The sequence below is a fragment of the Rattus rattus genome, chromosome 9 (assembly GCF_011064425.1).
Source record: "Rattus rattus isolate New Zealand chromosome 9, Rrattus_CSIRO_v1, whole genome shotgun sequence".
Taxonomy (NCBI): Eukaryota; Metazoa; Chordata; class Mammalia; order Rodentia; family Muridae; genus Rattus; species Rattus rattus.
In genome coordinates this window covers 62,719,132-62,744,758 of record NC_046162.1, presented here as the reverse complement: position 1 = coordinate 62,744,758, position 25,627 = coordinate 62,719,132, and the positions used below count along the sequence as shown (strand labels likewise).

Sequence of the window (25,627 nt, the reverse complement as noted above, 5' to 3'; positions counted from 1 at the left end):
TACATAAAAATAAATCTTAGGGCCGGCCGTTGTGGTGCACACCTTTAATCTCAGCATTGAGAGGCCGGCAGAAATCTCTGTGAGTTCCAGATCTGCCTGATCTACAGAGTTACAGGCCAGCCAGTGAGACTATCTAAAAAAAAAAAAAAAAAACAAAAAAACTTAAAACAACAACAAAACTTGGGAGATAACTAGAGAAAATGGCTTAGCAGTTATAAACACTTGCTCCTCTTGCAGAGGACCTAGTTCAGGTGTTCAACACCTACAGCTGACTGCAATTTCAGTTCCAAGGGATGCAGTGCCCTTTTCTGGCTCTGGGCATGCACACGATTTGTAGACCCCTACAAGCAAAACAAAACAAATGAATGTGGCAGAACAAGGCAGAAATGTTCGAGGCAATTCACACTTGTATAAGTGTTCTACCATTGAGTGCCCTTTAGACAGGGTCTCATGCAGACCATGCTGACCTCAAACTCAAGATTGGTTGATTAGGGAGTATCCAAAGTGGCTTTTGTTTTCAAACTGTGTGTTTTAAAGCTAAAGATGGCTGATGCTGTGGAAGCCTGGGCACATGTACATACCGTTTCTTTCTTTCTTTTTTTTAAAGATGTATTGATTATTTTATGTATATGAGTGCACTGTAGCTATCTTCAGATAACACCAGAAGAGGGCATCAGATCCCATTGCAGATGGTTGTGAGCCACCATGTGGTTGCTGGGAATTGAACTCAGGGCCTCTGGAAGAGCAGTCAGTGCTCTTAACTCCTGAGCCAACTCTCCAGCCCACCCGTACAGGCACGTACAGTTTCTTTAAGTAAAAATGTATATCAGGATATAGAATTCATGGAGGTACTGGAAAACCATTATTGGTCTGTTAGAGGAACAAAGCTGACCTGCTGTTGGTCCTACTTTGATGCTGGACAGAGGTATCTGGTCTTTCCTGCATCACTTGCTTTTGCTTCACCACAGGTTATGTGTGACTCTTTCTCGGGTCTGACCTAGGTTCCATTTTTCTGTCTTGGGCTAGGAGTAGGGTGTGGTGGTCTTTGTTTATTGTCTTATTCATTCTGATGAGTGTCCTTGAAGAGCCTTGGGGAGACGCTCCAGAGAATGTACAAACTGGAGCATATCCTACCAAACCAGGCCTTTTCCAGTTCCGCACACTATCCTAACTGAACCAACCTGAATTTAGTGACTTGGTAGCTTGACAACTTCTACCTCCCTTCCCTGCTGTCTAACTAGTTGAAATTAGCTTCTCAAAGATAAAAATACTCTTCTCTTTTTGGTTTGTTTAGAAACAGTCTTTGTGCAGCCCCAGCTGATCTGTAACTTTGAAGACCAGGCTGTCTAACACTTCTGTGATCTTCCTGCCTCTGCCTTCTGAGTGCTAGAATCAACAAGAGTATCCTGTTCTTATTCTCAGTGTGTATTCTCCCACTCCATCTCTGTAGTTCAAGACTGGCCTTGAACTCAGATCCAGCTGCTTCTGCCTCCTGAGTGCTGGGATTAAAGCACATTGGGAGTGGTGGGTTCCTTTCCTTTCCTTTCCTTTCCTTTCCTTTCCTTTCCTTTCCTTTTCCTTTTCCTTTTCCTTTTCCTTTCTTTCAGATTTACTTTGTCGTCTGTATGTGCATGTGAGTGCATGTTCCCAGGGAGACCCGAGGTATCAGAACCTGGAACTGGAGTTGTAGGTGGTTGTGAACCATTCACAGTTTCATTGCTGGCCCTGAACTCTGATCCTTGCAGTTATTACACTCCCTTAACCACTGAGCCAATTCTCCAGCCCTTAGATCTTATTCCATTTGTTTGTTTTTGAGACAGGAGCTCACTGTATAGCCCAGGCTAGCCTTGAACTCTCAGCTTCCCAAGTACTGGGACTGCAGAAATATCCACCATGTTTTGCTAAGAAAATTGCTTAAAGCTTTTGTGTAGTAAGTCCAGCATCTGGTCTTTTTTCAGGACTGGATTCTTTTTGTTGCACTGCTCCTGTTTGTGTGTGGGTGTGTACGTTAGAGATTGAACCCAGGGTCTAACATATGTTAAGCATATGGGCTAGCACTGAGCACTATACATAAATCTTGTTTGCTCCTTTGGTGAGTCACTCCTGTCTCTTTATATAACTTAAGATTTCTGTTGTAGTGTTGAAAACTGGTAGCTTTGGAAATCATGTTTCCCTTGTAGTTTGTTGGGGGTTTTATTGGTTTGTTGAGACCCATGTGAACCTTTTGTTTAGCAACTGAGGTATTTTTGTTCCTTAGCTAAAGTAGCATGTGTCTGGCTGTTACCTTGATCGACTTCCTGAAAGCTAGGACTCTTCCCAGTCTGGATCTGGCTTTGACTAGGCCCACCCTCATCTTGCACTTTGCCTGTGGAGCAGCCCAAGCTGCTCATCTTTATTCTAGTGCACATTGGTGCTGTGGAAAGTCTTGACTCCCAGGGAGGCTCTCAAAGCCCTTGCCTCAGGGTATGTTTTGTTTTTGAACTAAATTTGAGTAAAGCAGTGAGGGTTGGTGATTAAGCTGGATTGTTTTTTAGTGTTATTTGTTTTTTTGATTTGAGTTCTGAGGGTTGAAGCAAGTGTACACAACATTTTGGAGACAGCCTTCAGCCACTGTGGGTAAGCTGTCTTTGAGGTCTGTTTTTTCCATGATTTTTTTTTTAAATCTGTTTTTAAAAATGTGGGTTCAGTGTCTAGGGGATTATAAGAAATGAAACCAATTTGGGCCAGTAATATGGCTCATTGAATAGAGGCTGTTAACTGGTAAACCTGAGGATCCAAGTTCAGTCTTCAGAACTAGTAGAAGGGAAGAACTAACTCTCATACTCTGTAGTGGGTACTTCCTCCCCACAAATAAATAAATAAATAAATAAATGTATGTTTAAAAATTTAATCTAATATAATTTCTAGTAAAGAGCTAATTGATTACTGTGAAGATTAAATTCTTTATTTGTGTGGACTAATACTGTTCATCAGGACCTGAAATTTGTAGACAATTTAAGACTTTATAGGGTGTAAACTTGCTTTTTTTTTTTAAGGTTTGTGTGTGTGTGTTTGTGTGTGTGTGTGTGTGTGTGTGTGTATTTAATGTGAGATTTGCTTCCCAGATCTGTCTCTAGTACCTCATTTTGACAGGGTTGGTAATTTGTTTCTCTTGAATTTAAGTTGAATGGAGAATGACTCTTGTCTTGCAGTGGGAGAGCCTGGCTTACTGTCCCATTTGCCATCACAACGTTGGCGGATTTTCTGCACTAGGCACACACTGGCTCCTTTTCTAGTCTATTTTCTTGGACCTGAATGTTGGTCTGGGTTTGGATGATGAGGCACGCACCTACTTGACTCTTAAGAAGTTGCTAGAAATCCTGCCATATAACTAACCTTAGTCTTAAAACGGTAGTGGGTGACACAGAGGGTGGGGACTGTCCGGTGGAGAATCTGTTCATGACACTAAGGTTGGCATATCGTAGGGACAGTTGAACCTTGGGAGATAGGACTAAGAAAAATGAAATGTTATTTCCTGTTGTCAAATTGATACATATATAGGTAACTGATGAACTTCCTTTTAGACTTAAATTTTGTTTATTTTGTGGAACCTGGGAAAGGAAGGTCCTCAACTCCTCAGGAAAACAGCCAATTTTGCTGCTTTAGCTCTAGAATGCAATTTTTAAAATGTTTTTTTTTTTTTATTTATTTTATGTACATTGGAATTTTGCCTGCATGCGTGAGGGAGTTGGATCCCCTGGAACAGGAATTACAAATGGTTATGAATTGCCATGTGAGTTCTTGGAATTGAACCTGGGTCCTCTGGAAGAGGAGCCAAGGGCTCTTAACTGCTGACCCGTCTCCCTAGCTCGAGAATGGAATTTTTAAGCAGTTTTGGGAATTGGAATTAAGAGATGATTACCTTAACTTCCCCATCAGCTGCCACCTTCCTCCTCTTCCTCCCCTTTCTTTTTCCTCCTTTCTCTTCTTCCTCCTCCTTCTCTTCCTCCTCCTCTCCTCCCCCTTCTTCTTAGTGGCCTTTTTTGTTCATGTTGTCCTGCAGCTGACCCACTGAAAGCACTTGTATGGAACTGCTCCTACCCCTAAGTTATCCACACAATGGCCTGGGTGTCCTCCTCCATGTTACTTACACTGGTGGCTTGGACCCTCACGTGTTTCCTCCTGAATGCTATTCCATTTCTCTTCTGGACTTGCTCTGCTGCTTCAGGGTCTCCGTTCCTGTATGACCAGGGTTTTAGGCCAAGGCCTTTCCCAGTTTCTATCTTCATGCCTTTGAGGGAAGGGATCATCTTAGCAAAAACATTTCAAGTTTATATCTTTTAGATAGTTAAATGTTTACTAACAAGATTGACAGCAGAAATCACCTCTAATGAGCATTTGCAGATTTCCTAGTGCACTGCACTTGGTCTTGCTGAGTGTGAAACCCATTGTTCTAAAGAGCCACCTTCTAGGCTTACAGAACTTTAAATATTTTTCTTACTCAAAGGAACCCATGTGGGTACATATGGCATGGGAGATCTGCGTGTGATTTCTTCTTCGCTGTTGTTGAGAGAGTCCTGAAGCTCCAGAGTTTGTTTGCACCTGCGTATGTATCTTTGTGCCGCACACGCTGTCTTGGCTTTGCTTCCTAGTTCATATGTGTGTGGCAGGAGAAGCTTTTTCTAGAAAGCGGGGTTAGGTAAGAATAAAGGGCTTACTGAAGAATTAAGCATATAAGTGATTCCAAGAGACAGTTCAGAATTAGAATTCTCAATGATAATTTCAACTTCTCAAGTTATGGACTTGTATTTGTTATAAATTAATAGAGATGGGTGACAATCAGATGTGACTCCTCAAAGGAAACGTAAATTTTAAATGTGTATGAATGTTTTGCCGCAGGCATGTATTGTGTGTGTTGTCTGTTTTTACCTGGTGTGGTGGAAACCATAGAGAGGCTGGATCTGGGGGGAGGGGTCCTCAGCAAGTTCTTTTAGCTGCTAAGCCTTCTTCTCAGCCTCGTTTATTTATTTTTTGAGATGAAGTCTTATGCAGCCTAGGCTGGCCTTGAGCTCAAGTAGTTGAGGATGGCCTTGAACTCTTTTTCCTCCCTCCTTCCCCAGTGCTGTGATTATATAGTTATGCTTTGAAAATATGTGATTCTATTAATGGGCTGCATTCCGGAAGCACATGTTCCTCTCTGATGGTGGCTGTCAAGAACTGGGGTTGATATGAGATCAGAAGAGGAAGCTGTAAGTGGAGGAGAGTGTTAGAATGGAGCCTGTTAGCCAGGGTAGGTCATGGTTGGCTGGTTTATTTCTTTTTACTATTTGTTTGCTTTTGAAAACAGTTTGGCCTTGACTGTCCTGGACTTACTGTAGACTCAGGGATCTGTCTGTCTCTGCATCCCCAGTGCTGGGATTAATGGTGTATACCATCATCATCATCCAGTTTCTCTTTTCTCTTTTTAAAAGTTTATTTTATTATTTATCCATGCACATGCATGTATATATGTACACATGTGAGTGCAAGTGCCTGTAGAGCCCAGAATAGGGCATTGAATCCCTTGTAACAGTAGTTATAGATAAAGCTGTGAGCCACTGTGTATGTGGGTGCTGGAATTTAAACCCAGGTCTTCTGTGTAAGCATAGCCAGTGTTCTTGACTGCCGAGCCATCTTCCCAGCCCCCATGTTTATCTCTCTGTATTTTCTGTGTGTATATATGTGTGCATGTGCGTGTGCATGCGTATGGCTTCTCAGTGGACCTGAAGTTGGTCTTTTCTGCTAGACCAGCTGGCCAATGAGATTCCAGCTCATCCTCTTTCCACCTAGTCCAGTACTATACTGGTGTCATGTTTGTATGGCAGTTATTTTGACAGAGGTGCTGGGAATGTGCACTCGGACCCTCACGCTCACACGCCCCTCAATTGTCATCGAGTGCAGAGGTTGTTGTATTGTTGTCGTCTTTTACCCACAGAACAGTGATGTCAGCTAAACTACAGTGTTTGGAGATAGGACCTTGTCTTGTAGCTCAGGCAGTCAGTCCTCTTGCCACATGATTGCCAAGTGTGGGGACTACGGCCTGTGCCACCATGCCCTGCTAAATTAATGCATTTTGAATGGATGAGTACCGTGTAGTGTAATGTTGTGGTTGTGTGCAGCCATATAGTCCTTATGTCTGACTTCAGTGTGTTCATAGTGGCTCCCAAGTGTCACCTTCCAGATGGGTTCCCTTTGAAACTTCAAGTCTGTTTCCAGCTACCTGGAATTGTTAAATAAAACTAATGTATTGTCAAAGCATTTGAAATGTCCTTTCTTGGGGAGAAAGAGGTTTTCGAGACCGGTTTCTCTCTGTAGACCAGGCTGCCCTAAAACTCACAGAGATCCACCTGCCTCTGCCTCCCCAGTGCTGGGATTAAAGGTGTGCACCACCATCTGCCTAAAATGTTATCTTTTTAATAGATGTTTTTTGCACAGTTACAGGTTCAGTGTGTTAGAGGTAAAGGGTAAAAGACATTTCCTTTATTCTCTCTACCCAGTAATTAAGGGTCATATAAACGATGAGTCAAGATTTCACTTAACCAGATAGGCAGCAGCTGGGTACTTTTGTCTAGTGGTGTGTGAACCCCTGCTGGCTGCCATGTTGGTGCTGAGACATGATGGTCAGTAGAGGGCAGGAGTTAATAGCTTGCTTCTTTGCTTGCGTCTCTGTTGTGAGAGTGATCAAAGGCACTGATAAGTATTCTGGGGATACTTATTGCCTATCAGTAATGAAAGAACTACTAATTAGTGATCTAAGACAGCAGCCTAGTGAACTTACTCCTTTCCGTATAAACATCTTGTTTACCTCTTTAACAAATCAGGATATCTTAGAGAAATCCTGTGAGAAGTGGTGCTGTGTTAGGCACAATACTTATAGGGTCCCGTTGGAAATCTCCAGGTCTGTCTGGTGGACACTGTGGGCTGTGTGTGATCCAACACTCCCAGCACCTTGTGATACAGACTGTTAGACTTCTGAGGCAAAAACACAAGGTTGTGCTCACTAAGTGGGGCAGTCGAAGGCTATAATTAACTCTTCTTCAATGCAGGTCAGAATGGGCTGCCAGGGGATCTGAGATTAGATTCTTCAGAACCTTTGCTTTTAGAATTTGGAGAAGGGACTGTAGACCTCCAAAGCAAGTCACCTGGGAGGACAGGGAGAACAAAAGGCTCAGGGTGACATGCTCTTTCTCTCCTCCAGGTTTCTGCCTTTCCTCCTTGGAGAGAGCCAGTGTCCTTCCTCAGCCTGTGGATTTATCCTCTTTAATAGCTGTCTACTTTTCTGACAGAACTACCTATCTGTGCCGTTCTTACTTGAACATTTCTCTGATTCCCCCTTGGATCACCAGGAGATATTTACACGATTATCATTGCTTCTGTCACTCCTGTGGCCTGTCACAGGACAGAGGTCATTAGCATACATCCTCACTGTGTGTCGTTCCCATCCCCCCCAACACACACACACACACACACACACACACACACACACACACACACACACACACACTGTGCCTCCTCTCTGGAACGACTATCCTGAATTCTGAGCCATAGATTGGACATCTTTCCTTTCGAATGCTTATATAATAAAGAATGGATCCTGAGGTGAAGCAATTTGAATGGTATGCTTATGAAATCAGTCTTACTTCTTTAACAAAACCGAGGGTCATTTTGTTTCTGTAAAGTTTTTAAGAATGTGAATTTAGTAACGTTTACTCTGCAGATGAACACATAAAATAGTTTTATTCGGAGCTATTATTGACAGTGCTGCTATGAATGGTCTCAAGTGCGTGTGTTTAAGTATGTGAGAAAAGATCTCATGTAGCCCAGGCTGACCTAGAACGTATGTAGCTGAGAATGACTTTGAATTCCTGGTCCTCCTACTTAACTCTTAGGACTGTCATGATTAAAGGCACATACAACCAAACCTAGATTCTTGGCTATCTTTGGATAGATTTTTAAGTTGGGAAGCTTTTTAAAAATTTGTTATAAATAAATAAATATATATATGAGATTATTTATATATATATATCTCATATATATTTATAGAGATTAATACCGCTCCTACCCAGACCTTTGTAAGTCTGTGAGATTTGAGGATCTTTTTGTGTGCTTATTAGCTCTTCTGGTGACATTTTTAAAACAGTCCTCTTTCGTTGAGGTATGGTGTGAAGTGTTGCAATATAAGGAATCTAGGCAGGCTTGTGTCATTTGTCAGTGCAGGTGCCTAGGTGGTGAGGACAGTCTTGTTATCAGGAGTCCTGATATTGAATTATGTTATCCAAAGTCAAATATGTAATTATCAACTTTATTAGTACTTAGGTAAAACCCTCCTAGACATTATATTCATTTTGCTCAGGTCCTATATATAGGTAAAAGAAAAATGATACTTTGTTCAGTGTGTCACTTCAGAGTTGACTTGTGTGTACCTTAAACTGCACAGTTGTGTTTGTGCACCCTAAGCTGTAGTCTGATCTTTTGACATTTTAGGGGGAAAGGACACTACTGTTTGTTTGGTTTTGATTTTTGTTTTTAAGTTAATTATTATCGTATGCACATTTGATACATAATATGTGTTGGGGTCAGAGGACAATTCTCAGGAGTCTGCTCTTTACTTCCAACCTTGGTTCTCAGGAGGTCAGGCCCACACAGCAGAAAGAAAGCTGTCTGTCTTGCCAGACCCTGATCATTCCCCTGATTTAGTTGCTATTTTAAGTAAACTTTCTTTGAAGTATATTTTATATAGAACAGAATAAACCTAATTTGAAGGAGCCTTTTAAGGAGTTTGATTGATGCCCATGTACATCCTGACGGCCTTCATCTCAGACTGAGAATAGAGCACTAGATTTACCCTCAGAATCACAGGCTTCATTTTCCTGAGGGAGCCCAGGTAGCCATACTGTGATCTCCTAGAAGGAGATGAGTTGTGTTTTCAGAATTCTCAGTTGGGCAGAGCAGACTTAGAGCTTGGCTTTTCTTTGAGTGGTGCTTGTGAGCTGAGTGAGTGGTTTGCTCTGCAGTTGTTGAGTGGCATCTGCTGTGCATCTGTTCTCCCATAGCTGCCTTTCCTCTGTGTCTTCTCTTTTCTTACTGGTTTAAGCCAGGGCCTCATACATGCTAGACACACACTGTACTAACGAACTGACCTGATCCTTCCCTACCTTTTAACTCTTTATTTTGAGATAGGGTCTTACTCTGTAGCCAGGCAGCCCTCGAGCCTGTGATCCTCTCTTGTCTCTGCTTTCTGAATAGCTGGCATTGCAGGCCTGTGCCACTACTGAGCTAGCCTTTCCAACAGCAAATTGTCAGACAAAATCGTGGGCGGAAAGCTCTTTTCAGTCTTTGTTAATAGAATTAGGGGGCAGTTGGGACAAAAGTTGAGACAAAATTGTCTGTATAAAGAAACTCTGAGGAGTCACTCAACCTGCTCTCATAAGCCTCTGGGATCCTGCACCAGGTCATGAGAGTCCAAAGTCAAGGTTCCCTCGTAGGCGTGCACAGAAACAAGTCCATCTGTGGAAATGTATTACCTACTAATGTTTTCATTCATTTATTTTGTGTGTGGGCACTCTGAATAGCTAAGGATCACTAATGTTACCAAGTTTCTTTGTTTATTGAATTCCTGACTGACACAGTTCTCTCTCTCTCTCTCTCTCTCTCTCTCTCTCTCTCTCTCTCTCTCTCTCGCTCTCGCTCTCGCTCTCGCTCTCGCTGTCTTGCTCTTTCACACGCTTTTTCTTTTCTCCCTCTAGCCTAGGAAGAAAGAGGAATTTTCTCTTTAAAAGTTCACCCTTGTTTTGTTTTTTGAGCCAGGGCTCATGCAGCCAAGGTTGACTTTGAACTGCTAACTCTGCCTCCTCCTGAGTGCTGGGATGACAGGTGTTTATTATCACACCAGCTTCAGAACTGACTAGAGAGATAACTCAACAGTTAAAAGCATGGGCTGCTCTTGCAGGGGACTCAGATTGAATTCCCAGGAGCCTCATGGTGGCCTTTCCCTATCTGTAACTTAAGTTTCAGGAGATCTGACTCCTGACCTCTGTGGGTACCAGGCACTTGCCTGATACACAGACATCCCTGCAGGCAGTACATCCATGCACATATTAGAGAGATTTAATATAGATATAATTATAGGGATTAGAACTAGAGAAGAAAGCCAGGAGCGGTTCCACACATCTTTTTTTTTTTTTTAAAGATTTATTCATTTATTATATATAAGTACACTGTGGCTGTCTTCAGACACACCAGAAGAGGGCATCGGATCTCTTTACAGATAGCTTACAACCATGTGGTTGCTGGGAATTGAACTCGGGACCTCTGGAAGAGTAGTCGGGTGCTCTTAACCGCTGAGCCATCTCTCCAGCGGTTCCACATATCTTTAATCCCAGCATTCAGAGGTCAAGGCAGAGGCATGAGGATCTCTGTGAGTTCAAGGGCAGCCTGGTCCACATAGGATTCCAGGACAGTGGACTGAATAGTGAGATACTGTTTTGAAAGGGGGTTGGGAGGAGGAGACAGGGAGAGAAGTTTCCCACCCAACATGTTGTTATAGGGTTTGTGAGGAATCTGAACTCATGAGGCCCAAAGATCGTTGGTGTTAGTGTGGAGGAGTTAAGAGAGAGGGAATGGGTCTCAAAACCTCAAATTAAGTGGGAAACAGATCCACTGGGGGGTGTTCGAGGAAACTCCAAGATGGGCGATGGTTCCCAGAGGACAGAGACAGTTATTCCTTTACTGTGGGGGAGGGATTGGTTGCAAGAAATCTATTGGGAGTACTATTTGAAAACAGATTGATAAATCAGTTAGTTAACTTGTGTTGTATAAAGAGACATCTCTAATTTTAAACTGCCTTTCTACTTAGAGACTGTTTAAACATGATTGATTTCCATGGGGCTGCATGTTAGCATGAAGGTCTGGTTTGTATCTAAACATAGATGTTGGTGGAGCCTTAGGTCCCTCAGCTCAATGCTCCAGACTGTCTGGCTGTCGCCTTTGTAATACAGGGAAGGAAGCATTGCCAGCCAGTACAGGAGTAGGTAGAGGCCGGTAGAAGGATTCTGCCAATGCTGAAATGTTCAAAAGGAACCTTTGTTCAAGTAACGGAAGCTGAGCTCTTTGTTAGCTCTTGCTGGGGACCACACCTGGCAGACATTGGATTTTCTTTTTCCTTTCCTTTTTGTTCTGTAGTTTTCATTTTCTAATGGCTGCTCTGAGTACTACTTCTGTAGTCTGTGTCCCTTCTTCTGTCTGTTTGGAGGGACGGTGGGAGTCTGATGAGCCCAGGCTGCCCTTGAACTTGCTGTTTAGCTAGAGCTGGTCTTGAACTTTCACTTCTGCTGCCCAAGTGCTGGGCTCATGGGTGTGCACCACCAGTCAGTACACACCACGGGTGTGCACCATCAGTCAGTACACACCACGGGTGTGCACCATCAGTCAGTACACACCACGGGTGTGCACCACTAGTCAGTACAAACCACGGGTGTGCACCATCAGTCAGTACACACCACAGGTGTGCACCATCAGTCAGTGCACACCTCGAGTGTGCACCATCAGTCAGTGCACACCACGGGTGTGCACCACCAGTCAGTACACACCACGGGTGTGCACCACCAGTCAGTACACACCACGGGTGTGCACCACCAGTCAGTACACACCACGGGTGTGCACCACCAGTCAGTACACACCACGGGTGTGCACCATCAGTCAGTACACACCACGGGTGTCAGTACACACCACGGGTGTGCACCACCAGTCAGTACACACCACGGGTGTGCACCACCAGTCAGTACACACCACGGGTGTGCACCACCAGTCAGTACACACCACGGGTGTGCACCACCAGTCAGTACACACCACGGGTGTGCACCACCAGTCAGTACACACCACGGGTGTGCACCACCAGTCAGTACACACCACGGGTGTGCACCACCAGTCAGTACACACCTCGGGTGTGCACCATCAGTCAGTACACACCACGGGTGTGCACCATCAGTCAGTACACACCACGGGTGTGCACCACTAGTCAGTACACACCACGGGTGTGCACCACTAGTCAGTGTCATATAAAGTCCTTGTTTGTGTTTTTGCTCATTAAATGCCTTGGTATTCGTTGCAGGTGGTTTTTGAAGTGGTGAGGGCCGATGTCCTCACAAGTCCTGTGGGGAAGCTCAGGTGTCTGGTGGTCACAGACATGAACTGACCCTCAGGTTCTGTTCTCCAGGTGCACTTTCAGGTTTCCGAGCACAAATATCAAGATAACATTCACAGCCCTATCCAGCGAGAAAAGAGAGAAGCAGGAAGCACCTGAGTCGCCAGTGAAGCCTGTGCAGCCACACATCTCACCCCTGACCATCAACATTCCAGACACGATGGCCCACCTCATCAGCCCCCTTCCCTCCCCCACGGGAACTATCAGGTATAGCACATCCACAGGTCTTTAGTCACATAAGTCTACCCAAAGTGACCATACCTATTTTTACTGCAGCTGGCTACCAAGAGTCTGGTCAGAGTTTCTGTACTGTAAATTGTAATTCTCACACATTGGTAGGCTGTGGGATCCCTGCTTTGTCTGTACCCCTTTGGGTTTGTTTTACCAGGCCCATTGCTGTGGCCTTAGAATTGGAATTATCCTTTGGAGTCTGGTGGGCACAGCAGTGTTCTATAACTGAGGGCAACTGCACTCTTCCCACAGTCCTGAGTTGCTATAATCAGGGGTAAGGGTTAGGGTCCATGAGCCCCTCCACCAACGATGACTGATGATTAAGAAGGCTTTTGCCTTGTGCAGACCGGGGCTGAGTACCTGCTATGAGTGTATGATTATAGTCACTGTCCTACCTAGAGTTTGGGATATCACTGCCATTGTTTCTGTCTTCCTGCTTGTACCCTGAGCCTTAAAGGGGATAGCCTTATGTCTGACTGAACCCTCATTTATCAGTATTCTAAGAATTGTGGGCCTGCATGAGTTTCTCATTTGCTGGTGGGAAGAGCTTGAGGGAAGCTGTGGTGGCAGTAGGGGTAAAATTGGGTTCCGTGGGGTAGGTGGGGAGCTGGAGTGTGGGGTGGGGGAAGCTGGGCTGTGAGGGGTGGGGGAGCTGGGGTATGTGGGGTGGGGAGCTGGGCTGTGAGGGGTGGGGGGGAGCTGGGGTGTGGGGGTGGGTGGGGAGCTGGGGTATGGGGGTGGGGGGAGCTGGACTGTGAGGGGGTGGGGGGAGCTGGGCTGTGGGGGGGGGAGCTCTCTCCCCCCCTTTAAATAGTGTCTCACTGAGTATAACCTGTGGCATTGGCTGAACTGGAACTTGCTATGGGGACCAGGCTGGCTTGGACCTCACAGAGCTCTACCTGCCTTTGTCCCTGCTTCAGGATCCAGCTCTAAGTTTAGCTGTTTCCAGTTTTTAGGTGTATTATTTTCATTGAAGAGCTGACAGATTATCTAATTATATTTCTTCCAAAACTCTTCACAGACTGAGAGTAATTGAGTGTCTAGGCACCATACTGAAAGTTGAAATTTAACATTTTAAGGGGCTAGACAGATGTCTAATGCTTTAAGAGCACTTTCCGCTCTTGCACAAAGACCCAGGTCAGTTCCTAGTATCATATGGCAGTCCACAGACATCTAATTCTAGGAAATCCAACACCTTCTTCTGGCCTTCACAGTCACCAGGCTTGTGTGTAGCGCGCGCGCGCACACACACACACACACACACACACACACACACACACTCACTTTAAACATATAAATCTTTTAAGTTTGGGGCTGGAGAAATGGCTCAGTGGTTAAGAGCACTGACTGCTTTTCCAGAGGAGTGAGCCCCAACACCCACATTGGCAGCTCACAACTCCAGGGAACTGACACCTAACATAGGTGGCATACGTGCATGGAAAACACCAGTGTACGTAAGATTTTTTAAAAAACTGAAGTTCCTATTGGCTGTGATGGCTCAGTCTCTGGCAGGACACATGGGACACTGCCTTTCCACAGTTTGTCTTGACAGTTGTGTTTTCTTATACGTAGAAATGTTGCTGTTCTCAATTTTTTTTTTTTCATTTTAACCAGACATAGTAGCACACAAAAATCCCAGTACTTCAGAAACTAAAGCCAGAAAATTGCCACACATTTAAGACCAGCCTGCAGTACAGAATGAAGTGTTGTCTCAAGAAAAAGAAATGGGGCTAGAGAAATGTAACTCTAGCTTTAGGAGACCCCACACTGCATGTGGCCTCCTTTAGGCATGTACACAGCACACATGTGGGCAAACACATAGTAAAGGAATTTTAAAAAGTTTGTTTTCCCTGGTCTCAGATCTTGAAGACCAATAGTGTGTTTGCTTTAAAGTCAACTCTTCCCTTTCTTTCACAGTGCTGCAAACTCCTGCCCATCCAGCCCCCGGGGAGCAGGGTCTTCAGGGTACAAAATGGGCCGTGTGATACCATCTGACCTCAATTTAATGGCTGACAATTCACAGCCAGAAAATGAAAAGGAAGCTTCAGGTGGAGACAGCCCAAAGGTAAGTGCTTTGTAGTCCTGGATCTGGGGAACATTACACAGTTATGGTAACAAGTCCAAGGGTTTGTCTGTCTTGCCTTTCCATGTAATAGTCCATCATGGAGAAAAGTTGGGGCAAGGTTCTGGAAGCAGACGCCATGGAGAGAGGTGCTGCTTGTTTGCCTGCTTAAGTCCAGAGCTGCCTGCCCAGGATGGCACTGCTCACAGGGGTTGGCCTTTTTCATGCCAATAATTAATCAAAAAAAAAAAAAAAAAAAAAAAAAAAAAAAAAAAAGCACCACAGATAAAGGCTACTCAGAGGGAGGCAAGTCCTCAATTAAGGTTCCCTCTCCCCTGTTGGCCCTGGTTTGTGTCACTGGCACACAGACTTGTGCATCTATGTGGATTTGATTCTCATGTCACTCTGAGTGTGACATGGGCATCAGGATTTGTAGTGCATTTTTTTAAAAATTACTCAGCACATATGTGAGGATCCCAGGGCAACTGTAGACTGTATGAAATTGTTAGTAACACAGAAGGACAGTTATAATGTTAAGTAAGAAAAAGAAAAGTCTACATAGTGTATCATTATAAAATGTGACCTGCTCACAAAGAACACAAAGGGCAGACGGCTCACTGCACACAGAGGCACCTAAGGTGCTGGGTGAAGCATCACAGGAGAAAATGATGGCTATAACGCCAGACTGAGAGTGGTCTGAGCAGGGGCTGTAGACTCAGGGCCTGGCAGGAGCCGTTCACTTTGCAAAGTTTGCTTTACCCATGTGGGGATATTCTGACCATATTCTGTGTTAAATTACTTAAAAATAAAAATGGTAGCATACGCCCTTAATTTCAGCATTTGAGAGGGAGAGCCAGGAGGATCTCTGAGTTCAAGGCTGTCTTGGTCTACATAACAAGTTTTAGTTTATCGTGAGACGTTGCTTGTAAACACGCAAGAAGAGCATTTGTAAGGCCAGCCAGATAGCTGAGTGGATAAGCTGATGATCAAAGTTTGGTTCCTAGGATCCACATAGTGGGAGAAGAGAACTGACTCCTGGAACGAATAAAAACGTCCTTAGGAACATGTAAGAGGAAGTCCTAGGACTACACTGGCCTCCTGAGCAGGGACGGAGGCTTAAACCTCCGAGTCAAGCACGTGGTGCCAAGACAGCTGCTCAGCCACTTCCCAGACTTGGGTCCTTGTTATTCCTGGTTCCTCTTAGAACTTGTGGCGTCTTCCTGTGGGTGCCTAGGCAGGGCCTTTGTGGCCTAAGGGATAGCAAAATAAGCTCTAGCAGACTGTCAGCCATTTAAGGTGGGCTGTGGGGTCTTCTGGATGCTGGCGTGGTAGGGTGTTAAGGTTTTCCACCTGTCCCATGCTGTCACTTTCATCTCAGGAGCTTCTGATGCTGCCCCTGGTCCCTAAGCACATCTCCACTGAGATAGGATTTCAGGTCTTATTCTGTAGGCTGGCCCTAACTCAATGTATAGCAAAATAATGGTTTGTTTAAAACTGTAAATTCTTAAAATTCAAGGCAGGGTTGGGAAGAGTCAGAGACATGGCTTAACAGTTAAGAATACTAACTGCTCTTCTAGAGGACCTGGGTTTAAATGTCAGCACTCATATGGGGCTAACAACTGTAACTCCAGTTCTGAGGGAGTCCCCTCTCTTTTCTGTCCTACATGACACTTCATGCACATGCTGAGTAGATGTATGTTCAGGTGTCACACCTACACGTTAAGTAAATAAATGACATACTTTATCTGTGAACAGTGTATATCCTTGAAGTGATGGTGATCAAACACAGGCCTTATGCTGAATGTGCTTTGAATAAGTGGTATTATTTGAATACACTGACCTGCAGATTGCTTCTTTTAATTTACATTACTTGGCTATTTTCCAGTGCTGGTATGCATTCTCCAGAAGTTCACACAGGAGCTAGGCTCCAACACAGGCATAGCCTCGCATGCAGAGCCTTGGCAGTAGATGGGCATTTGGACAGTCCTACCTCAAGTGCTCTTGTGACTTCTGATGTGTGGAGAGATCCCTGTCAGAGCCATGTTTGTGCTGTGCTTGCCCTGCGTCATATGCGGGCATGCCTATTCTCCCATGTCATACGTGGGCATGTGTCATACGTGGGCATGCCTATTCTCCCACGTCACAGGGTGCTCACTCTCTGATTTGTACCAACGCCCTGGGCTCCCCGAGGTCCAGTGGCTTTGTTCATCTTTATTGTTTTGTTCTTGTCATTTAAATTTTCTCTGTATGTGATTTTTGTTTGTTTTGGTTATTTGTTTTTGTTCTTTTTGTTTTGTATTGTTTTGGATGTAGAGTTTCTCTGTGTAGCAGTCTTGGCTGTCCTGGAAATCTCTTTGTAGACCAGGCTGGCCTCAAAGTCAAAGAGATCTGCCTGCCTCTGCTTCTGGAGTGCTGGCTCCTTACGTGATTTTTAATCTTTTTATACAGTCTACAAATTTCCCACTTACTTTTCTCAAAGTTTCCCAATTATATTACTTTCATAATAAAAACACTGTTGCAAGAATACATAAAAGAATGCTCTTAAATCTTAGGTGCTTTTTTTCTCCCCTAACACAGGATGACTCAAAACCACCTTACTCCTATGCACAGTTGATAGTACAAGCAATTACAATGGCTCCTGATAAACAACTTACCCTAAATGGGATCTACACACACATCACTAAGAACTACCCATACTACAGGACTGCGGACAAGGGCTGGCAGGTAAGTCCGTCTCGGCTTGCTGTAGATGCTGCTTTTCCTAACCTGGGTGTACATGAGAGAGGCCATTGAGGAGGGAGGGAGTCTCCACTGAGAGGCCTGGTAGTGCCCTGCTCTTTGGTGGAGAAGGAGCACAGTTCTTGCTCTGACTTTGGGAAATATGTTTTTTCCTGGGATATATAAAGCCTGGGGGATTTTCATTTCCATTTGTTGAAAATGTTGGGGAATTTTAAACTATAAAGTCCATTCTTTTCTTTCACATTCATCTACCTGTGCTTCTGGAAATATAGGAACTTCATATTTCACAGAGGCTGGCTTTTAAATTGTTTTACCATGCTTATCCTGACTTTGTTTTTAAGAGTATAGCTTTTACACTTGGCCCGTATGTAACACAGAGACGGACAGGCCCAGTTTGAGTTGCAGTTTCCTCCGTTAAGAGCCTGCAGCCTCTTCACAATGCTGCTGTTCTGGGGCCTGGGTTCTCTGGAAGGTTGCTGGTGCTGGTAATGGTTTTTGGTTGTTTGTTTTGAGGTGGGTTTAGTTTCTCTCTTTTTTTATTTATTTATTTTTTCTTTTTGAGAAAGGGTTTCACTCTGTAGCTTTCTGGCATTTCTGAAACACTGTGTAGACCAGGCTAGCCTTGAACTCTTGAGAGGTCTGCTTGGCTCTGGCTCTCAGGTACAGGGATTAAAGGTACGCATCATTACACATGGCTTCTCTGAAACTCTTAAACCATACATTGCACAGGCTTGTCTCTGTGTATCTAGGATATATTACCATTTACTGGATGTGTAGGAAACTTTGGGAGTTGAGGGGATTCGGGAAAGGGTAAGTTTGCCATGCACAATGTTAAACGACAAAAAACAAAGGAGAGATGTATTTGATTTTTCTTTTAATTCGTAAAATAACCAGTAATGATGGCAGTGTTATTTTGAGGCTTTGATTTGATGAGTAAACATCATTTTTTAAATGTTCAGTTGAGATTATAATATGGGTATGTGGGGGTGATTTTCCTGCCTACTGCAAGGAAAAACATTTAAAATTTAATTTTGTATATACTTTTTATACAAAAACATTTTATACTTTTTATGAATTATTCTGCCTGCTAGGCAGTGATGGCTCACGCCTTTGATACCAGTACTCGGGAGGCAGAAGCAGGTGGATCTCTGTGAGTTCCGGGCCAGTGTGGTGTACCAAGTGAGTGAGTTCTAGGACAGCCAGGGCTCTGTTACACAAAGAAACCCTGCCTCAAAAACAAACCAAAAAATTATTATGCTCTAGAACACTCTATGTCAATCAAGCCTGGCCTTGAAATCATAGAGATCTGCCTGCCTCTCTGTGAGTGCTGGGATTAAAGGCATGTGCTACATATTCTGCTCTAAAAGCCCTTTTTACCTGCAGATGTATAAATGTGTTAAAACTAGATCCTTGCTTTTGACTTTTATGACTTTAGTCCTTACCTTCCCACCTTCCCTTCCTGGTAAGCACAGACTGTGCTTAGTAATTCCCCAGGAAGTCACTGGGTTTAGAGAACATGACCATAGTATGTTCTGTGTTGAGGGCCTTATCATACTACAGACGGAATTCCAGCTGTATTGATAGTTTTTGACCTGTGGAAATAGGCTATGGGCTAGAGATGTTGCTCCTCAGTAGAATGCCTAGCATGTTCTAGGTTTGATCCTCAGCACTTCCCTGCCTTCCACAGAATGAAGTTTGTGCTTAAAACACTGATGACTTTTAAAGGCCCCAAAGAGCATGACTTTATCCACTCTGTTCCATGGGATACCACAGAACACAGTCAGTGTGAGCATGTAAGGACCCGTGAGGTCTAATGGTGTTCCTTTTTTTTTTTTTTTTTTTTTTTTCCGGAGCTGGGGACCGAACCCAGGGCCTTGCGCTTCCTAGCCAAGGGCCCTACCACTGAGCTAAATCCCCAACCCCCCGTTTTGTTTTTTTAATGTTCAGATGCTGGTGATTTGAAATACCAGTGCCTAGGGGCTTTGAGATGAGGTAGTTTTGAAAGCTTGAGTAAGACAAGCCATGTGGTTGTTTATGTTTGTGTGTTTCTGGTATATATTGCCCTGAGGGATTCTGAGCTCATGAGGTTTTCTTGCTAAAGAATGCTGTTAACTCCTTTTTTTTTTTAACTCAGACATGTTCTCTGTACAGATCAAGGTTCATAAAGATGACTGCGTCTCTCACCTGAGTGTAGAATGTTTCATTCCTGTTGGCTCCAGATAATTTAATGTGAGAGAGACTAACTGTTCTGATATTGATTCATGGACACGCACCACTACTTACCCACCCCCATACAGGGTCTCTCTGTGTAATAGCTCTGGCTATCCTGGAACTTTCTCTGTAGACCAGACTGGCTTTGAACTCAGATCAGCCTGCCCCTATCTCCCAAGTGCTGAGATTAAAGGTGTGCACCACCACTGCCTGGCCCACTGGGTGTGCGTGTCTGGTTTGCCCCTGTCCTTGGCTTTGGGATATTGACATTCATTTGGTCTTGTGCTGCCGTGAGAGCTCAGCTGCTTTTCTTCAAGTACCACTTAAATCTACATATAAGACCTTATTTAATCTGACCTTTCTCTGGCTCAGGAGGAAGACTTCTTAACAACAGCTCATTTAAGAAAGTTAGATTCCCAGGGCTGAAGAAATAGATCAGTTGGTTAAAAACAATGAACAGTGTTTGCAGGAGGACCTGAGTTCCATTTTCAGAATTCATATAAAAAGTCTAGGGTGCTGGGGAGGTGAATGTGGGCCTCTCCATTGAACTTATTGGCCTATTTGGCAAGCTTTAGGCCTGTTGGAGACCCTGTATCAAAAGATCCCAGTGTGTTTGGCTCCAAAGGAATGAAACCCAAAGTTGTTTTTTGGCCTGCACATACACATAGGCCACATGCTCAGAGGTGGGTTTCCACTGAGTCCTGATCTCTACTAGCAATGTGTTTGGAGGACAGCAGTGTTCTCCCTTCTGATCTCAAATGCCCTGCATCCATAGCATGCCTCTGGGTCTGACTTTTAGGAGATCACAGGGTCTGTGTGTTGAACAGCTATTTTGTAGTTTACAGAGAAGATTCTACCATATAATGGGGCAGTTAGATTGTATAGAAAGATGGAGTATTTGTTTCTTAGGTTTATATTTTCTGTGGTAGCTTCTCCCCATTTCCTTCTCTATCTAGCAAGTCTCCCTGTGTTGCCTCAGTTGGCCTCAAACTTGAGATACCTCTGCCTCAGCTTCTTGAATAACTAGGGTTACAAGCATACTCTCATGCCTGCTTCCAAAGTTTCCAGTGACTCCTTATAGCTCTGCCAACCAGGAGTGGGATGTTTGTTCTACCTGCAAAAAAGGAGGAGAAGGCTGGGCTGTCATCCTGGGAAGGGACTAGAGTAGAAGGCAGTGTACCGAGCCGTGGGAACTAAAGCTGGGATGGAGCAAGGCTTGGGGTTGAGTCTGGGCTGTTTGAGCTGTTCTTTGTATTTAGCATTGAAGAACTGTAGCCCTCTTTTGTCTTTGAGGAAATACAAAGGATTACTCTTAAGATTGCATTCATTTGTAAGAGCAGATTGGAGGCACATTTATCTTAGGCTTGCCCATAGTGTGGGGGCCTAAAATAATGACAGAAAAATGGGTGCTTTTCTCTTTATATCTGAACTAAGAAAGTCTTGTTTTTTCCCATTTGTAGAGTGTTGGATAAGATATTACAGGTGTCCGTTTGTGAATTCGACCTCTTACTGTGTGCAGAGTCTCTGGAAGTGGGTGGTTTGGAAGGAGACTCAGACAGGTAGAGGCTTTAATATTCAGAACTGAAAGCAGCAGCCCCTTGAGAAGAGCAGCCTCTGGACACTGTTCGTGTTGGACAGAAAGCCTAGTCACTGCTTCCACATTCTCACTGTGCTAATGACATGCACATTGAGTTGTTTCCATGAACATGTGTGTGTAGCTGAGGTCTGTGAATGTCTTGATACTGTGGCTTTGTGCTCTGAATGGGACAGGAATCTTCAGTGAAGGAAACAGCTTATCCACAGGAGCTACAAGGATTTCCCTTTTCAGGCAGTGCTTTTTGAGTTGATTGACCTTTATCTGAATGATTCAGATTTTGGAATGTTTGCCTGTCTAGAACAAGATATCTTGGGGGAAAGAACCAATTTAAACATGAATCCATTGATTTTCTTTTCTTGTACACGTTGTCAGAAGATGATTTTTTCTTTTTTTTTTTTTTTTTTTTTTTTTTGGTTTTTTTTTTTTTGGAGCTGGGGACCGAACCCAGGGCCTTGCGCTTCCTAGGTAAGCGCTCTACCGCTGAGCTAAATCCCCAGCCCCTGATGATTTTTTCTAAGAAGGTAATGTCTAGTGTGCCAATGCCTGATAGCAGCTGGCACACAAGGACAAGTGGCAATTTCCTACCAGGAGCACCATGTTTCCTCAGTTTTGGATTTGGGTTTCTGAATCAGGGATGCTGAGCCTGTGTTATCTTTGTTTGGGTTGCTTCTCTTAACATAGAGCCTTTGACTCTGCCTCTCCTCCAAACCTGAAAGGTCTGGGTGCAGCTGGTGGAGGTTTGCCTTCTGTGTTTGATAGAAGGGCACCAAGAATAGCCCCCTTTGATTTCTGGAATTGGAAGAGAGGTTGGTTGTCAGCAGTACCTGATAACAAACATCGGAAGCAGTATGTTGGTTTATTCAAGTATTCTAAATCTCAATAAGTCAGACACAGTCAGGCCCCTTCACACTGCCCATGACATAACTCAGGTCCACAGTCAGAGGCCTTGTCTCCTACCTGTGACTAATTGGTTCTGGAACAGTCTCTGGGAATGACTAAAGAAATACTGAACATTCGTTAGATTTCTTAGCTGCCTGTGATGAGTTAGAACTTCAGACTACAGCTGGTTTTATTAGAATGTTAATGGGGAATAGAGAAACTTGAGGCTTTTTGGATATCCCCAAACTTTAAGGTATTACCATTTTGAAACTTTGATTTTTAAATGTACTCAAAGATCTACGATATGAGAGTAGCTGTTAATCTATGACTTTTGTCCTGTGTGTACTCCAGTGTTGTGGCCACAAGTCAGGTGGTCACAAGTCAGGCACAGTCTCAGACCCTTGGAAAACCCGAAGCTGAACTTTTGGAAGAAGAATGATGGCTTAGGAGTTGATTTTTCTCTTCTTCCCCAATGGAATTATTGATTAAGATCAAATAATCACATGGCTGTAACTTGCAAATTCAGAGCCAAGTACTGCACTGGAAGCTGGTCTTTGCCGGCTAAATAAGAAATGAATGCTAAATAAATGCTAAATAAATAAATGCTAAATAGATGCTTTATGCTGTGCTGATGCTCTTTAAGGGGACGGCACATTCTTTCATCAAAAATACAACATAACAAACATTTTAAAGGGGTGGCTTGTGTCAGCTGTTTGTCTCCAAACAGAAAGAATTGGCAGTGTAGTCTTAACTCCTATCTGGCAGAAGCCAAGGTGGTAGTGACAGGCTGTTTCTTACCTTGAAAGGAAGAAATGGGAAATGGCAGAGCCTTAACCCTTCTCACACCCCGGTCCCCCGCACCACCCGAGATTTCCTGAGTTGTGGCCACAAAGGCTACAGAGCAGATCACAGGGAGGGATGGGTGTTGAGGCCTCACTGTTGCGTGCAGTTGAGTTTCTGCTTTACAGGACACAGGCTTGGGCACATCTGCATTTCTCAACAAAGTGAATCCTACGTATGTTTTTATGTTTCATAGAATTCAATCCGCCACAATCTCTCTCTGAACCGTTATTTCATCAAAGTGCCACGTTCCCAGGAAGAACCAGGCAAAGGCTCCTTCTGGAGGATAGATCCTGCCTCCGAGAGCAAGCTGGTAGAGCAGGCTTTTAGGAAAAGACGGCCTAGGGGCGTGCCTTGCTTTAGAACCCCCCTGGGACCGCTCTCCTCTAGGTAAGGACCCAGGAACCAGAGCACTGTCAATAACCCCACTCAGCATGTTGGCAGAGATTCCGTCCAAAAAACAATCTGTGGATGCCCGTACTGTGTTGGGGTGGGAATGGGAAGGTTGGCTGTGTTTCTGTTTCCTGCTGCCTTGTGTTCCACACGACTGGCTACTGTTGGTTGTTGCCTTGAACTTAATGCATATCTGAGAGTAATTCAACTCCAGTTGGAAAGGTCATGGAGCCACTCGGTAGTTTTCATTTCTTTTGGTATGTTAACAGTTCTTTAAAGTGACTTTGTTTTGTAAACTCAAGATTTCTCCTTTACCTGATTTTAAAACTGGATGCTTCACATTCATTAAGAATGTTTTTAACCTAAAAGAAATGAGGTTACCAGAAGCCTTAAGGCCCCACAGTCTGCTCACTGCCAATTCCTGCTGAATGGCTACATAGAAACTGCTCTGAGAGGGTAGCAGCCTTCTCATGGAACTGCGCAGCCTCTGGCATGCATGGCATAGCATTGGTACTGTCCATTGAGCCTCACTGGGTCTCCAGCTCAGTCTGTATTTGAGTACAGAGAAAGTCAGATACACAGACCTGTACTCAGTTGGCAGGAAACAGAAATCTTCCCTTTGTAAAGGTTGAATGGACACATCCTTTCTAGGGCATCACTGTAAAAATCCCACTGTCTTCTTTTGGTGACCCAGGAGTGCCCCAGCTTCTCCCAACCATGCTGGAGTGCTGTCTGCTCACTCCAGTGGCGCCCAGACCCCCGAGAGCCTGTCGAGGGAAGGCTCCCCAGCCCCTTTGGAGCCTGAGCCCGGTGCCTCACAGCCCAAACTTGCTGTCATCCAGGAGGCGAGGTTTGCCCAGAGTGCACCAGGTGAGACCACAGGAGAAGTGGTGGCAAGGGAACGGGGGTGGGGTCAGACAAAGATGCCTGCATTTGGCACTGAAGCAGTAGTAGAGCCCTCGGAAGCTGTACCTGGCACTTGGCACTTTGTGTAAGTATCTTAGTGTTAGGTTTTGGAAACACTGGTGGCACTGGGATTTTTTTTTTTTCCTTTAAATTGGCATGCAGGTGTGGTAGTATGTGACCATACTATTACCCAAGAGGCTGAGGCAAGGATTATTGTGAGTTTTGGCCAGCCTGGCATATATAATGGAACCCAGTTCCTAAAAAACAAAACTAAAAGGAATATTTCTCAACTGCTTCCTTTAAATTTAAAAAAAAAAAAAAACCCCTTTCCCCACAAAAAAAAGTTAAAAATTAATTGAATAAAAATCAAGGCACCGTTTGGATCAAAAATGTATCAATTTAGCAACCAGATTAATATTTCCTGTTTAGTTGCAAGCCACAATATAGAATAAAAAGTGAAGTTAGAAGATGGGCATTTGATCTCTAGGCTTGATGGCCTAGAGAGACCTTGTTTTGCCACCTGTCTGTCTCTAGCTGCTGATGTCCACTTGCTGACAGCCGAAAGGGCAGTGGCTCTGAAAGCCTGTTTCTGAGTTTTGTGCCTCTGTCCACCAGAATGAACCTGCTGGTTCTGGGTGCAGATGAGGCTTTAGGCCTCATGTAGAGCACATTCTTGAAGGAAGAGCCATAGAAAGAAGTATTGTCAGAGTTCAGAGAAAACAGAGTTCGCAGCTCTTAGTAATAGTTATAGATTAACTAATAATTAACTAGTAATTAACTGTAACTAAGTGTCCCTGTTACAGCGCTGCTCTCTGAGCAGAGGGTGGCTCAGTTTCTAGTACCCACATCGTGGTTCAGTTCTAGAGGATTCAGTGCCATCTTCAAACTTCTGTGGCACCAGGCATATGTACAGTGCACCAAATAATCTTGAGAAAATTTAATAAAATCATATTCATATTACATGTCTCTCCTTAGTAATGTCCTGCATTTTAAAGTCTAGTGTTGATGTGCATAAGAACTTAGTGTGGGAACTTAAAGGTGAAGGAGCCGTGCAAGTTCAGCATTGCTTGTGTTGTCTCCCAACAGGGTCACCTCTCTCTAGTCAGCCCGTCTTAATTACTGTCCAGCGGCAGCTACCCCCGGCCATTAAGCCTGTCACCTATACTGTTGCAACCCCAGTGACCACACCCACCTCTCAGCCACCGGTGGTGCAGACGGTACATGTTGTCCATCAGATACCAGCAGTGGCGGTCACCAGCGTGGCTGGACTGGCCCCGGCAAACACATACACAGTTGCTGGACAAGCTGTGGTCACTCAGGCTGCGGTGCTGGCTCCTAAGACTGAACCACAAGAGAATGGCGACCACAGAGAAGTCAGAGGTGAGCAAGAAAAAAAAAATCTATTAGCTTCTCATTCCTGATTCACCCAAGACCCATCGGTCATTTGTTCCGCCTGTTTTAATGTGTTCCTTGGGATTTTTGTTGTTTCTTTGCTGGCTTTTTGGGGTTGGCAGTGCTGGAAGTTGAGCCTGGCTCTACATGCATCCTA

The 25,627-nt window shown here is 44.2% G+C and overlaps 1 protein-coding gene across 1 annotated transcript in view; it reads left to right on the top strand.

The window, feature by feature from the left end:
* Foxk2 (forkhead box K2) overlaps positions 1–25,627 on the top strand; it is a 50,210-nt gene that overhangs the window by 14,233 nt on the left and 10,350 nt on the right. Inside the window, 6 exon segments of the mRNA XM_032911764.1 lie at positions 12,233–12,427; positions 14,369–14,516; positions 17,091–17,237; positions 22,976–23,169; positions 23,867–24,042; positions 25,165–25,458. Coding sequence (XP_032767655.1) covers positions 12,233–12,427; positions 14,369–14,516; positions 17,091–17,237; positions 22,976–23,169; positions 23,867–24,042; positions 25,165–25,458 — 1,154 coding nt within the window.